This window comes from Erpetoichthys calabaricus, chromosome 6 (assembly GCF_900747795.2).
Source record: "Erpetoichthys calabaricus chromosome 6, fErpCal1.3, whole genome shotgun sequence".
NCBI classification, from domain to species: Eukaryota; Metazoa; Chordata; class Cladistia; order Polypteriformes; family Polypteridae; genus Erpetoichthys; species Erpetoichthys calabaricus.
In genome coordinates, this window is record NC_041399.2 from 112,602,890 (window position 1) to 112,618,521 (window position 15,632).

The following is a 15,632-nucleotide window of genomic DNA, read 5'->3' on the forward strand; positions in this document are numbered from 1 at the left end:
ATGACAACGTGAAAAAAGTTTACTTGAGATTTTTGCAAATTTATTAAAAATAAAAAAATTGAGAAAGCACATGTACATAAGTATTCACAGCCTTTGCCATGAAGCTCAAAATTGAGCTCAGGTGCATCCTGTTTCCCCAATCCACCAATCAGGCCTGTATGATAGAGTGGCCAGACGGAAGCCACTCCTTAGTAAAAGGCACATGGCAGCCCGCCTGGAGTTTGCCAAAAGGCACCTGAAGGACTCTCCGACCATGAGAAAGAAAGTTCTCTGGTCTGATGAGACAAAGATTGAACTCTTTGGTGTGAATGCCAGGCGTCACGTTTGGAGGAAACCAGGCACCACTCATCACCAGGCCAATACCATCCCTACAGTGGAGCATGGTGGTGGCAGCATCATGCTGTGGGGATGTTTTTCAGCGGCAGGGACTGGGAGACTGGTCAGGATAAAGGGAAAGATGACTGCAGCAATGTACAGAGACATCCTGGATGAAAACCTGCTCCAGAGCGCTCTTGACCTCAGCCTGAGGCGACAGTTCATCTTTCAGCAGGACAACGACTCTAAGCACACAGCCAAGATATCAAAGAAGTGGCATCATAACAACTCTGTGAATGTCCTTGAGTGGCCCAGCCAGAGCCCAGACTTGAATCCGATTGAACATCTCTGGAGAGATCTTAAAATGGCTGTGCCCCGACGCTTCCCATCCAACCTGATGGAGCTTGAGAGGTGCTGCAAAGAGGGATTGGCGAAACTGGCCAAGGATAGGTGTGCCAAGCTTGTGGCATCATATTCAAAAAGACTTGAGGCTGTAATTGCTGCCAAAGGTGCATCGACAAAGTATTGAGCAAAGTTTAGTCAAAACGCTAAACTGCTTTTGTAAATGAACTAATTGTTGATTCTCTATATACTTTACTACACAGAAAAAAATTATGAGCTTCTTCAGAGAACAACAGAGAAGTGTTTGTTTTGTTTTGCTCTTGGCTATTTCATTTAAATGCCTAACCCAAAAACATTGGATCTAAGCCAGGATCAATCCCTAGATAATAAGCCACTTTTTTTTCTTGTGATATTTACAGGTACCATCACTCTTGTAAAGCTTAATTATGCAACTCTAATCTATCTGTGCAGCTCTTGTTTTCTGCACCTCACTTCCTGAGTCTATGAAACCTTGGTGGTGGTGGTAGCACTGCTGCCTCACAACAAGGAGACTGAGTTCATGCCCCAGGTGTTTCTGTATGAAGTTTGCATGATCTCTCTGTGTTTGTGTGTGTTTCAGCTGAATTCTCTGGGTTTCCTCACAGACCAAAGACATCCATGTTTGGTGAATTGGGCATTGTTAAAGTGGCTCTAGTGAGTGAGTGTGTGTTCACCATGAGATGAACTGACACCTTGTATAGTAATGGTTCCTGCTGGGACAGGTTCCAGCTTCCCTGCTGGAGTTAAGAAAATGGATAGATGGGTGATTGTTTTCGTTATTGTTTTGTAGAATAGAAGCAAAAAACAATTCTTCACTTATCATAAAAATGATGGAATATATTTATTGTTTACTGCTACATTATTACCTGCTTTTAAAATATTTTTTCTCCCTAACAGACAATGCTTACAGCCATATCAATGAGTGCAATAGCAACAAACGGCGTTGTACCAGGTAAATACTTATAGCCTTGTTGAAAAATAATTTTACTGTATGTATTCCACCTGGGCCAGTAAAGATCTCCCTAAGTCTATGAATTGGACTTAAAAAGTAAAAAAAATGGATTAGTTAAATCAATGTGCTTAAATGTGTGTGTATTTATTGTGTTGCATTGATCTGTCATCAAACACTTATCAGGATTACAGTCTGCATCATAGTACTGTAACTGTCATGTAGAGTAGAGCTGTCATGTCATAGATAAACCTATCAAAAATTCCTTGTGTGCAATTCCACTAGAGGTACTAATTAAACATGGAAAAACATAGCTGAAACCTTGTCAAAATGTGCCTTATGTGTAATAATATACACCGTAACATGCAATAAAACACAAAACAGTATATAATTTGTACATAGTAATATGCACATGCTGTATTTTGATTTTTTTAAAATACATTTATGTTCTTAATGTTCCTAAATTAATAATAATATCGAAGAACATTAAAAAAAGTTGAGCTAAGTCCAGCTGGGCATGGAGAAAAGGATTCCAGTATCTATGGGGTTTTTTTCTGCCCTTAACCAACTGGTCATCCAGTCCTTCTCTGTCACTTCATAAATGAATTACAGTATTGACAAATTCCAAAGACTCTGCTGACATATGTCAAAGTCCCAAAAGTCTAGTCTATGAATGGTAAAGACACATTCACGTTAGAGTTTTGTGGTAGTGCCAGTGAAATTAACCTGATCAAAACTACAGTGACTCCAAGTGCTACAGGACACTAAGCAAATAAGGTGCCACTATAATTTAAAAGCAATTTGATCAAGTAAATCACCTCTAAAAAAAGAATGCTATGCTAAAATAGCAAATTTTCAGTCTTGATTTAAATGTTGAGATCAATGCAGCAGCCATATTATTGACAAGAAGATCTTATCAGAATGTGGTATGTCTGTGGTCACAGTAATTTTATTTATTTTGCTCGTTTTTAAGTAGACTCTCATTGTCATTATGAAATTGCATTGTACACTTGAATATAGCCATTGATCTATTCTAAAAGGTAAAAGGAGCTAAGCAAATTTGACTACAGATAATTTTTAAAATGCTACATTTGATTAGCTACTTTTAAAATGCTATTTTTGCAGCTAGTGTAGAGATTTTTTATCATTAATGATTTCATTAATGAAATGACTAAAGTAGAACAAAGATTATCAATATAACAGTAGTGCATTTGGTTTTGTATTTTACCATTGTATAAGCAAACACTGCCTCAGGTTGTTTATTAAACAAAAACATTAGATCTTCATGTCTTGTTTAAACTGGGGGGGAACTTTAGTGGACCAGATATGTAAAATATCTGCATTCTGGGCTACATAAAGTTTTTAAAACAATACAGGTTTGTCCTCCTTTCTGTAATTATCAATAGATGGTAGTAATGGCATTATCTTTTTTTTCTTGGGGAACTTTAAGTGGCACATTTGGTTTGATTTTGTCCTTTGTCTGTACAATATTTTTTATATACTGTACATTACTAATCAAAAGTTGTAGAACACCTGATTTTTCTCATTTTTATTGAAATTTAAGCAGTTTAGTTCTAGTGAATAACCGGAAATGGTACAAAGATAAGCAGCAAACTGAAAAGAGGTTACAAAAAGTTTAGGTTACCAAAAACTGGAAAATTATGTGATTTTTAGAGTTATACAAAAAAAAACTTTTTTCAGGAAACAGTATTAGGTTAACCTCCTACAGCTTTTCTGTAGCAGTGGAAGTTAATTAAACCTTGGAAGTTTATGCAAATATTTTACAACAGTGTTTTGCCAGACCCTCTGAAGAATTATATAGACACTATTGCAATGTACAGTATATTGCAATCATAATGGCAGGTTTAACTGAAAAGAATAACTACTTCAATAATTTCTCATAACTCATACTTTGCTGTCCTGGAATTGGCCTAGTTGCTGTTCTCTGTACTTTTTTTTTTTTTTTTTTAAAGCACTGCTGTGTCAAATTTGTAGCCCTGAGACCAAAACTGCATCCCAGAATATGTCCCAGCAGTGGCTTATATAACTGAATCATAACCTCCTTTGACATGTACCCTGCACACTGTACTGTATAACCTAACATTATTTTAGCCTTTCTAATGGCATCTGTATATTGTCTAGATATAGATAGTCATGAGTCCACTATGACTCCTAGGTCATTCTCATTAGTGCTGCTTTCATGTTTCAGATCTCCACATGTGTATTCAAATACTATACATTTATCTGCATAAAGTTTCTTCTGCCAAAAATCTGCCCAGGCCTCAATAATGATCCAGATAATGCTAAATGATTTGCTTCTCCAGCTAGTTTTCTTTCATCCGCAAATTTAATGATCATGTTATTTATATTCCTATACAGATCATTTATATATGCTAAAAAAAGTGTGGCCTTACTTAGTACTGACCTCTGAGGGGACACTACTTTTAGCATTGCATAATTCTAATAAGGCTCCTTATTAGAATACATATGTTGACAGATGTTTACCCATCTACACACAGTATTCTGAATTCCAGCTTCTTTAGCTTGATGCCTAGCCTCTCATGTGGTACCTTATAAAAAAGCTTCCTGAAAATCAAGATAGGAAAATATCGTATTCACCTTGCTTGACCATATGCTGTAATTCTCTGAGAAAGCAACAAAAGAATATTAGTAAAACACGACCTCCCATTAAATGTTGCCTGATCCAGATGATTTGTTAGATTTCATCCTTTTTAATATAAGCATAGCTTCTCCCTCTACAATTTCCAAATTACTGAGTATCTTCTTAGCAGTACCCGTTACTGCTAGGATGTTAGTCACTTCTTCACATGTTAAATACTGTAGCATTTGCTGTCTCATTGTCTGTATATTTTAGTGTTCCTGATACTCTTCACCTCCTCTTTGACCATTCTTTTACTACTAAAATATTAAAAGAATCTTTGAGTTATCTTTTGCCTTTCCTGCAGTGTTTCCCTATAACTGCCTTTTAGTTTTCCTAATATCCTTTTCAACGGTTAATGCCTTACAGTTAGTGCTAGAGTCATCTATCTTGTACAATTTATTCAGCCGTTTTTTTGCTTTATGGTTTCTTTTTCATCTCCTTATTTAGCCACTACAGAATTTTCCGTAAATACTTACTTACTGCTTCAAACATTTGGGATGAACCTATCCTGTAAAACATTTTTAAACCTGTTATACTGATCCTTGACTGTCTCCAAACTTAAAACTTTATCCCAGTTTATTCCTATTAGACCTTGCTGAATCTGCTTTTCCCTAGTAAAATTAAACTTGACAGTTTTAGTATTTGCATATGTACTGTGACCAAACAAATATCTTGGTTATTACAAAATATCTACATCTAGATGGGCTTGCCATGTTATAAGAGTTTTAACATAATATTTTAAGAAACTGTAAGAACTAATGCTGTTGCACTTTGGTATTTGTAAGATTAGCACAGGTAAGATTTGCTTAATTAAAACCCCTCAATTACAGTATATCCTACTTGAAATTTCCATCCATCCATTTTCCCACCCGCTGAATCCGAACACAGGGTCACGGGGGGTCTGCTGGAGCCAGTCCCAGCCAACACAGGGCACAAGGCAGGAACCAATCCCGGGCAGGGTGCCAACCCACCGCAGGACACACACAAACACCAAGCACACACTAGGGCCAATCCAGAATCGCCAGTCCACCTAACCTGCATGTCTTTGGACTGTGGGAGGAAACCGGAGCACCCAGAGGAAATCCACGCAGACACGAGGAGAACATGCAAACTCCACGCAGGGAGGACCCGGGAAGCGAACCCAGGTCTCCTAACTGCGAGGCAGCAGCGCTACCACTGCGCCACCGTGACGCCCACTTGAAATTTCCATTTTTTAATATTATTAAAAAGATGCACATTGAAACTATGTTCTGGATTACGGGTCTATAACACACTCCCAATATAAGCCCTATACATGTATCCCTAATGCTTTTATAGTCATATCCAGACAACCTCCCTAAGATGTGGCTCATCATCCATCTGAAGAACATGTGCATTTATAGTCATATAACTGTAAAACTTTCTATGTTATACTCCTCCCCATCTCTATTATTTAGTCAGGTTTCTGTTATTCCTATTATTTCATAGTCATATTCAGCTAAATACAACTTCAACTTACTTTGATACTCATATCATTAAAATATTTTTTTATTGTACTGTTTTACTCATTTTACTTTGCCCGTTTAACTTTGGGCTAGAAATTTTAATCTACCTTGTATATTTGTTTTTTAAGCACTATTCGTCCAACAATGAGAATTTAGATACCTGGCCTTTCTTAAACCCCCTGCATCCATCCAATTCCTTACTTTGCATAATGTTCAACTAGCTACTAAGTTACCTTCCCAATAGATTGATGACCCTCTCATTCAAATGTAAACCCATCATGGTAAAATAGGTTCCATCTGTTCCTATACTAAGGTTTTGTTTGAGCCATGTGTTAAACCTCAGTTCTGAAATACAAATTTAAAGAGTTAGGTGGCAGACTCAGGAGCAGTAATGACAAGATTCTCAGCATTATATCAACAGCATTATTACTAGGAATACCTGTTGCTCTAGCCACTTGATTTGCAGGTGCCTCGTTTTGTTGCATAGTTGAAACTGATCAGTTGCTTCCCACCCCAAACTCAAAACGGTCTGTTTATTCCAGTTACTAAATGAAGAAATCCATGTTCAAGCATTTATTGAAGAGCATGTCTGTGACAAAATAAACATAATTTTCACAGATTGTAAAAGTAGAATATTATCAATTCATGAGTGATCCTTTGACTACATTGCTACAAAGATATTTTTTAATTCCACATTAACCCATTCAGTCTGACCATTACTGTTTGGATGTTGACCCGAGGTTAGATTTATTGGATGCATCTTGAGCACACACCTTCCAAGGGGCTTGTTTAGGAATATGTTGGAAATCAGTTTTAATTTTGTTTTTGTTTTTCAAACATTTTCTTTTATTTCAGGTTTTATTTATTAATTTTTTTTAATCATTTCCTTGTTTGTTCACTGTGTGTTACCATTATGTGGCAATGGACATGGAGCATTGCCTGGCAATATATTGTGCACCTACTTGTAAGTAGTGAATAACATCACTTTGAAAGAAGAGATGAAATTAAGTAGTACTTATAGTAATGATGCTCAGGAGACTTACCACTCAAGCACTTAAATGAAACACAAAAAAACTTTTAGGGAGAAATGTTTGGATTTGAAAATTTTTTTTTACGTTTGACATTCAATTCTAGTTAGCTTTTTGTGTGTTTGCCCCTGTTCATCTCCTGTTCAATATGAACACAACAGTCAATACAACAGTCTATCAAAGAACCATTTACCTTTAAATACTGGTTAAAGAATGCTGGAGTATATAATTATTGTGCACTGGAGCAGCTGAGAACTGCATACTTGCCTTAAAGTGTCTCCTGTTTTGATACCACACCCTGAGAAGGATTAACAATTGTTTATGTTGACTGTCGCTCAAAACAGAGCATGCATAATTTGATCAAGATTTCCTCTCATTGGTTTAGTAAGCAGCTGTGGTTTCCCAGCCTTCCTAATTCTCTCCATAGTTTCAAAGTATGAAATCACACAAATGTGGGAAAAGAGGGGGTTTTTAACTTGTGCCCACCCAGGGAAAACTTACATTTCTCTATAGGAGGAGTCTCTGGCCGTTAGACCTATATCAAAGTAACTAAAGTACACTTGTTTTAAAAAACAGAATAATACTATTCATTGAGAAACACAAGGATTATAGAAACATGATAACTACATATATATCGACACCGAAGACAGAACACAAGACAGACGAGATTAACACAGAAAAGGCTGGTTCTCTTTGGCTGTTTTTAGAGTACTAATTTATCTTGCACAGATTAACAATTCTTCATAACCAAGGATGATGTCCGATGTGTGGAGTTGTAGCTATTGTTGCTCCCAGTTGAAGCAAAGGAGTCTGCTTTCATTGGAGTGTACTTTTTTTTTTTGCTACATGGTCTTTTGTCCATGGTGTGATGTGATATTGCCTCATCTTGCTGTTAGGCTGTTTTGTGTGTCCTTTGCAACTTCATAGGAAAAAACTGTTACTCTTTCTGACACAAAAGTATAGGTACTTGAGTTCCCTTCCTTGAAGTATTGCTGCTTTTTAGTCTTGGCACTGGCACAGAGGCTTGCTTAGTACAGTTAGACTTTGAGCTAACTGTCTAGCTCCAAGGCGCCATGGAGAGTAACTTCCAGGCCAAAGAATTTTTGTGAGCTCTTTGTTCCACAGAGAGTGGATGGCATCTCACCCCAAAGAGAACAGCTTACCAGCTTTCAGGTCCACAAAAATAACAGAAGAGATGAATGTAGCTACTGTAGTTCTGAAGGAAAGTGTAACCTCTGGTGATTAAAATAAGGTCCCTTCCAGTTACAGATTTATTACCTGCTTATTGGAGTAAAAATTTGTTCATAAGTATATATTTGGGCGCCTTCTTGTCTGAAGAAGTCTCTGCAGAAGCATCAGCTCAACTCTGATTTACAATTGTTATCAGATGAAGTACAGGCCAGCCAATGTATTGATATGAGTTGCAGTTCAGCCATTCACTCAGGAATGTGGGTGCGGGGTTATGGGTGGAGTTGAATTTCTTCATCCCTGTTAAATCTGGTATATAGGTCGCACACTGAAATAAATATGCATTTTTCTTGAAAACTCAGTAATTGTCTTGTGTAGTGTTTTGATTTTAATTTTTATAGCTTCATTAAACATAACTAATATTAATAAAGGTGATTTAATAAGCAGCTTTTTCTAAAATTCCATTGGATAACCATTTACACAGATTTCATATTTTATAGAGAATTTACAGCATGTTGGGTTTAGGACATCAGTGGTTTGTCCAACTCCTTTGTCAAGAAATCGTTAACATGAGCATAATCTTCGTTGCTCTGATATGTATAAACCCTCTTAGTATTTTAAAATATGTTAGTTATATGGTTTTACTAACTTCAGTTCCAAAGTCTTTGTTAATCTTGCATTTTGGTTCTGAACTTCCATTTTGTGTATCTGTTCAGCTCAAATTTTATTAACATTTTCTGATGGTAATAATTAATTAGTTGCTCTGTTTCTTTAATGGTAAAAAGTGTAAGTCTGGTTTGTAATCACACTTTTTTTGTAGGAAATAGGATATGGGTGATTTTGCATGTTAATGATCAGTCTTACAAATCTCAGGAATGGTTTTTAAAGCCTTTGCAGTTTGCAATTCTTTGTATGTGATAAATATAAAATGATTAATTATACAGAAAATAATCACTACATGCAGATGATATGATACTGTATATATCAGACCCATAAAATTCTGCACCTGCAGCGCTAACCGTACTAGCAGAATTTCAAAAGATATCTGGACTCAAAATAAATTTGAACAGAAGTGTGCTTTTTCCAGTGAATTCTATAGCAAACAGCATTAGATTGGACACCTTCCCTTTTATCATTGGAGATCAATTTAAATATTTAGGGGTAAGTATAAAGCTCTTTATTAACACAATTTTTATGTTTGCATGGACAAAATTAAATGAGACATGCATAGATGGTCTATCCCTCCATCTTACTTTAGCAGGGAGAATTAACACTATCAAGATGAATATCCTGCCTAAGCTTCTGTTTCTATTTCAAAACATCCCCATATATATTAACAAATATTTTTTTAAGAAGTTAGATTCAATCATAACCTCATTTGTTTGGAATTCAAAATATTCACCCAACCAAAGGGCGACCCCACAACAACCTAAATCAGAAGGCAGCATGGCTGAACCTAATTTTCAGTTTTATTGCTGTGCGGCAAACATACAAGCTATAAAAACCTGGACACTGACACAAATAGATGAACACACGTTATATTGGTCTGAAATAGAAATGAAATTCTGCAGTACCTCTTTATATTCCTTGCTTTGTACACCAGTAAATACAAGGTATCATCTCAATATACTAATAACCCAATTGTCCTTTATTCACTCAGAATATGGAACCAATGTAGGAAGCACTTCAACTTAGATAATATTTTATCTGTGGCACCTCTACATGATAACCACCTTTTTCCACCCTCTCAAACTTACACAGTTTTTAATGTTTGGAAAACGTATAGGATTAAATCATTTAGAGATTTGCATACTAACCATTCCTCATGTCTGTCGACCAATTATACTTCTAAATCTATAGTTTACAGTCATATGAAAAAGTTTGGGAACCCCTCTCAGCCTGCGTAATAATTTACTTTAAACAAAAAATATAACAGTGGTATGCATGTCTTTCATTTCCTAGGAACATCTGAGTACTGGGGTGTTTTCCGTACAAAGATTTTTAGTGAAGCAGTATTTAGTTGTATGAAATTAAATCAAATGTGAAAAACTGGCTGTGCAAAAATTTGGGTACCCTTGTAATTTTGCTGATTTGAATGCATGTAACTGCTCAATACTGATTACTTGCAACACCAAATTGGTTGGATTAGCTTGTTAAGCCTTGAACTTCATAGACAGGTGTGTCCAATTATGAGAAAATGTATTTAAGGTGGTCAATTGCAAGTTGTGCTTCCCTTTGACTCTCCTCTGAAGAGTGACCGCATGGGATCCTCAAAGCAACTGTCAAAAGATCTGAAAACAAAGAATGTTCAGTATCATGGTTTAGGGGAAGGTTACAAAAAGCTATCTCAGAGGTTTAAACTGTCAGTTTCAACTGTAAGGAATGTAATCAGGAAATGGAAGGCCACAGGCACAGTTGTTGTTAAACCCAGGTCTGGCAGGCCAAGAAAAATACAGGAGAGGCATATGCGCAGGATTGTGAGAATGGTTACAGACAACCCACAGATCACCTCCAAAGACCTGCAAGAACATCTTACTGCAGATGGTGTATCTGTACATCGTTCTACAATTCAGCGCAATTTGCACAAAGAACATCTGTATGGCAGGGTGATGAGAAAGAAGCCCTTTCTGCACTCACGCCACAAACAGAGTTGCTTGTTATATGCAAATGCTCATTTAGACAAGCCATATTTATTTTGGAACAAAGTGCTTTGGACTGATGAGCCAAAAGTTGAGTTTTTTGGCCATAACAAAAAGCGCTTTGCATGGCGGTTCGGATTAATTCAACCCAATATCAACAAATTGTTCAGGATAATATTCAAGCATCAGTCACAAAATTGAAGTTACGCAGGGGTTGGATATTCCAATAAGACAATGACCCAAAACACAGTATGAAATCTGCAAAGGCTTTCATGCAGAGGGAGTACAACAATGTTCTGGAATGGCCATCACAGTCCTCTGACTTGAATATCATCGAAAATCTATTGGATAATTTGAAGCAGGCTGTCCATGCTCGGCAGCCATGAAATTTAACTGAACTGGAGAGATTTTGTATGGAAGAATGGTCAAAAATACTTCCATCCAAAATCCAGACACTCATTAAAGACTATAGGAGGCGTCTAGAGGCCGTTATATTTGCAAAAGGAGGCTTAACTAAGTATTGATGTAATATCTCTGTTGGGGTGCCCAAATTTATGCACCTGTCTAATTTTGTTATGATGTATATTGCATATTTTCTGTTAATCCATTAAACTTAATGTCACTGCTGAAATACTACTGTTTCCATAAGGCATGTCATATATTAAAAGGAAGTTGCTACTTTGAAAGCTCAGCCAATGATAAACAAAAATCCAAAGAATTAAGAGGGGGCTCCCAAACTTTTTCATATGACTGCATTTATGAAAATTTAACCCCACTACATCAACTTATATCGCTGAATTAATATCGCTCTATTATAAAAAGAAATCCAGTCCTGGAAAGCAAATGCAAGGCTACGATACATGATCATCTCGGAAGACATTTTAAAGACCCGCGAGACCAAGGAGACTTGCCACGGTGCGTCTCGCGGGGACCGTAAACATGAGACTTGGTGCCAAGAGATTGTCCAAGGGCCGTAGGAAAAAGGACAGTGGCTGTATGGGCTTTAAAAAGATCGAAGGGCAGTGTGACAGCAGCTACCCCACACCCACCAGCCCCCCCCACACTCCCCAAAACCCCCCCCTCACCACCCCCGAACGCGAGCAGCGTTATACATCCTGCAAGAAAGAATTCAACCACGCCCGGGGCCAGAAATAAAAGACAGGTATTGCTTTTACAACGTCACGCGAGACCAGGCAGTGAGCCATCATTTAAAACAAGTCAACAGACCTCTAAGCTAGCAATTGTTGGATTGCTTTTGGCAGGCAAGCATCATGTGCTCCCAGCTCTTAAAACAATGACAGGCAGAAGAGGCAGCAAGCAAGCAGCAAAAAGACAGCAAATGATCCAAAGGCATATCCTTACCGAACGTTCAGCCGCAACACCCTTCACAACACGAGCAGTATTATACGTCTGGCAAGAAAGAGATGTAACCACGCGCAGGGCAGGAAATAAAGAAACAAGTATTGTTTTTACAAAAGTTTTTAAAGTAAAAGTGAAAATAATGCATATGTAACAATTCCAAAGAAAATAACATGTAGATTGCCTGCCTAAGGTAAAGTCATCCCTGATGAATGGGGATGTGGGAATGAGGGGTCCTTTCATCGGATTAGCGCTATTTCAGATGTGGAATGGCAAAATGGGGGAGGCAGCTTGATGAATGAGGTCTCCAGGACTTAAAACAAATCCAAATCATATTATGTGATATCATCTAATGTGAAATTCTACTCTGTACTTCTAGAATTTATATTTTTATTCTGTATTGAGGATTTATTCTTTTCTATGTATTGTACTGTATTGTATTGACCCCCTTCTTTTTGACACCCACTGCATGCACAACCTACCTGGAAAGGGGTCTCTCTTTGAACTGCCTTTCCCAAGGTTTCTTCCATTTTTTCCCTACAAGGGTTTTTTTTTTGGGAGTTTTTTCTGGTCTTCTTAGAGGGTCAAGGCTGGGGGGCTGTCAAGAGGCAGGGCCTGTTAAAGCCCATTGCGGCACTACTTGTGTGATTTTGGGCAATACAAAAAATTAATTGTATTGTATTGTATATCCAGTAAACCAAACACGGGGGTTGGCGAGCAAAGCAAGCAGGGGGCGGAGCCCCCTAGTCTAAATTAAATCAGTCTACCTTTCACCTAGATCCTGCCCCTACTTTACTGAATAAGGCTTGCACTGACAAACTTTCTGCTCCCATTTCTCAGTTTATCAACTGTAGTTTCCACACCTGTGTTGTTCCAAGTGATTTAAAAACTGCTGCTGTAACCCCTGTTTTAAAAAACCTGGCTCAGATCCCTTACAGCTAAATTTTCTAATTTCTAATTCCAATTTCTAATCTTCCATTTATGGCTAAGATCTTAGAAAAGGATGTTGCTGCTGAACTCAATGATTATTTAAACTTGCATAACCTGCTTGAGCCTTTTCAATCTGGATTCAGAGCCCTACATAGCACTGAAACTGCTTTACTTAAGGTAGCCAATGACTTACTTATAACTGCAGATTCTGGGATGGCCGCTATTCAAGTTCTCCTTGACTTAAGCGCAGCGTTTGATACAGTTAACCATCACATTTTACTGTCCCGACTTTCAGCTATTAGTATCTCTGGTGCTGCTCTTTCTTGGTTCACATCATACCTCAGTGATCGCCATTATTACGTCTTCATTAAGGAATACAAATTTGCCACTACTTCACTCACACAAGGTATCCCTCAAGGTTCAGTTCTAGGTCCAATCCTTTTTAACATGTATATGCTCCCATTAGGTGAGATTATTTGTCTGTATGGTTTAAGCTTCCACTGCTATGCCAATGACACACAACTTTATGTAAGTGTTGATGCAACTGCAACATCTTCACCTGTTGCACTGACTGACTGCATTCAGGAAATCAATCTTTGGATGACAGATAATTTTTTACAATTCAATCCTGATAAAACAGAAATCTTATTAGTTGGTGCCAAATCTGTCCTCTCTACCCTTCATGGGCTAAAAATTGACGTTGATAGGATCCTGGTTGAACACTCAGCATCAGTCCGTAATTTGGGTGTCATCTTTGATCAACTTCTTACTTTTTAACCACACATTAGCTCAATAGTACAGACAGCTTTTTTTCATCTCTGCAACATTGCTCATCTGCATTCTTTCCTCAGTGTGAAAGATACTGAAACACTCATTCATGCTTTCATCACTACCTGTCTGGACTATTGCAGTGCATTGTTTTATAGCCTACTGACTAAGTATATCAATGGATTACAATATGTTCAGAATTCTGCTGCTCGTTTACTTACACACACTAAAAAATTTGTTCACATCACTCCTGTCCTCTATGATTTACATTGGTTACCAGTTTCTTCAAGAATCAAATATACAATTATTCTTCTCACCTTTAAAGCCCTTCATGGTTTAGCCCCTTATTATCTGTCTGAGCTGCTGCTTCTTTACACTCCTACCCGAGCATTAAGATCATTGGACGCTAACTTACTCACTGTACCTAAATACAGGGTAGTAACTATGGGTGGCAGAGCTTTGAGTGTGATAGCCCCAAAAATCTGGAATGCTTTTCCTCTTAGTCTTCGCGAGGGAAAATCTATTATTCATTTCATGTTCCTGTTAAAAACACATCTTTTCAATGAGTATTGTTCATTTTCCTGTATGTGATGTTATATACTATTTGAAATTTGAAAAACTAAAATTCTGACTTAGAGGAACTGTTCAATTTTTTTTAAAAAAACTGGCAAGAAAGACTCCTTTCCCTCTATACTACTCTCAAAAGTTTTACTCTGGCTGTTGGCATTTCTCTCTTTCTAATGGGTGGGAGTTGAATTTAATTTAGTTTTGTTAAGTTTGACTTGATTGTATGGACTGTTACATGCTTTAAATAAATTCAATAAAAGTTTAGAACCTAAATAAATACATAAAATTAGGGCTGCACGATTAATCTTTTTTTTCTCATGATAACGATATTTATGACCCACGATCAGTTAATAAATATCGTCGCGATTTTACAGTATAAAGACCAAACTGTTTTTTATGGGCTGAGTTTACGGATTGGACTGCGTCACTATGACGTTACTGAGTCTAGATTGCAAGCACTTTCTGAAGCAGTAGAAGTCAATAGCAGCAATAACAGTCAGTCAGAATAAACATATGATGGCGGAGCAACGTGAGGAAGGTGCAGAAGTGCGATCGTTAGTTCCTAAAAAGGGGTCATACTCAGTTGTCTGGAACTATTTCGATTTCGAGTAATGTGATGTTGATCAGGTACGAGTCTTGTGCAAACTTTGCTCCTGTTCCGTCCAAACGTCCCAAGGTAACACAACAAACCTCATCAACCACCTTAAAAGCCACCACAAAGTACACTATCAAGAATTTCAACGACTGAAGGCACAAACAGCAACAACAAAAAATTACCAGCCATCCACAACACAGACAACAATATCAGGGACATTGTTCAACGCAATACCATATCTGCCTAGCTCGCAAAGACACCGGGAAATAACAGAGGCGATCACGTACCATATAGCCAAGGATATGTGTCCAATAACCACCGTGAGCAGTGAGGGGTTTAACAAAATGATCGCAACACTTGATAAAAGATATAGCATTCCCTCACGCAACCATTTTTCCAATGTTGCGCTGCCCTCGCTGTATGCGAAATGCCGAAAAGAAATAGAAAGAGAAATTCTCAGGCTCAGCCTTGAATATTTTGCTGCCACGACCGACTTATGGTCAAGCAGAACTGCGGAACCGTATTTGAGCTTGACAGTTCATTTTATTGACAGCGAGTTTGAGATGAAAAGCAAGCTTTTGCAAACTTCGTTTTTCCCACAAGACCATACAGCGGAGTTTATTGCAGTGGGCCTCAAAGAAGCGATGTCCGCTTGGGGCTTGGTGGAAGAAAGACTTGTGTGCATCACAACGGACAACGCAGCTAATATGATTAGGGCAGCATCTGTGAATAACTGGCCGAGGCTACACTGCTTTGGTCACAGACTT

The 15,632-nt window shown here is 37.7% G+C and overlaps 1 protein-coding gene across 3 annotated transcripts in view; it reads left to right on the forward strand.

Annotated features, from left to right (window-relative positions):
• slc12a7b (solute carrier family 12 member 7b) overlaps positions 1 to 15,632 on the forward strand; it is a 233,137-nt gene that overhangs the window by 159,608 nt on the left and 57,897 nt on the right. For all 3 annotated transcript variants that reach the window (XM_051928816.1, XM_051928817.1, XM_051928818.1), the window contains exon 5: positions 1,594 to 1,648. In XM_051928816.1, the coding sequence (XP_051784776.1) occupies positions 1,594 to 1,648 (55 nt within the window). The remainder of the gene's footprint in view (positions 1 to 1,593; positions 1,649 to 15,632) is intronic.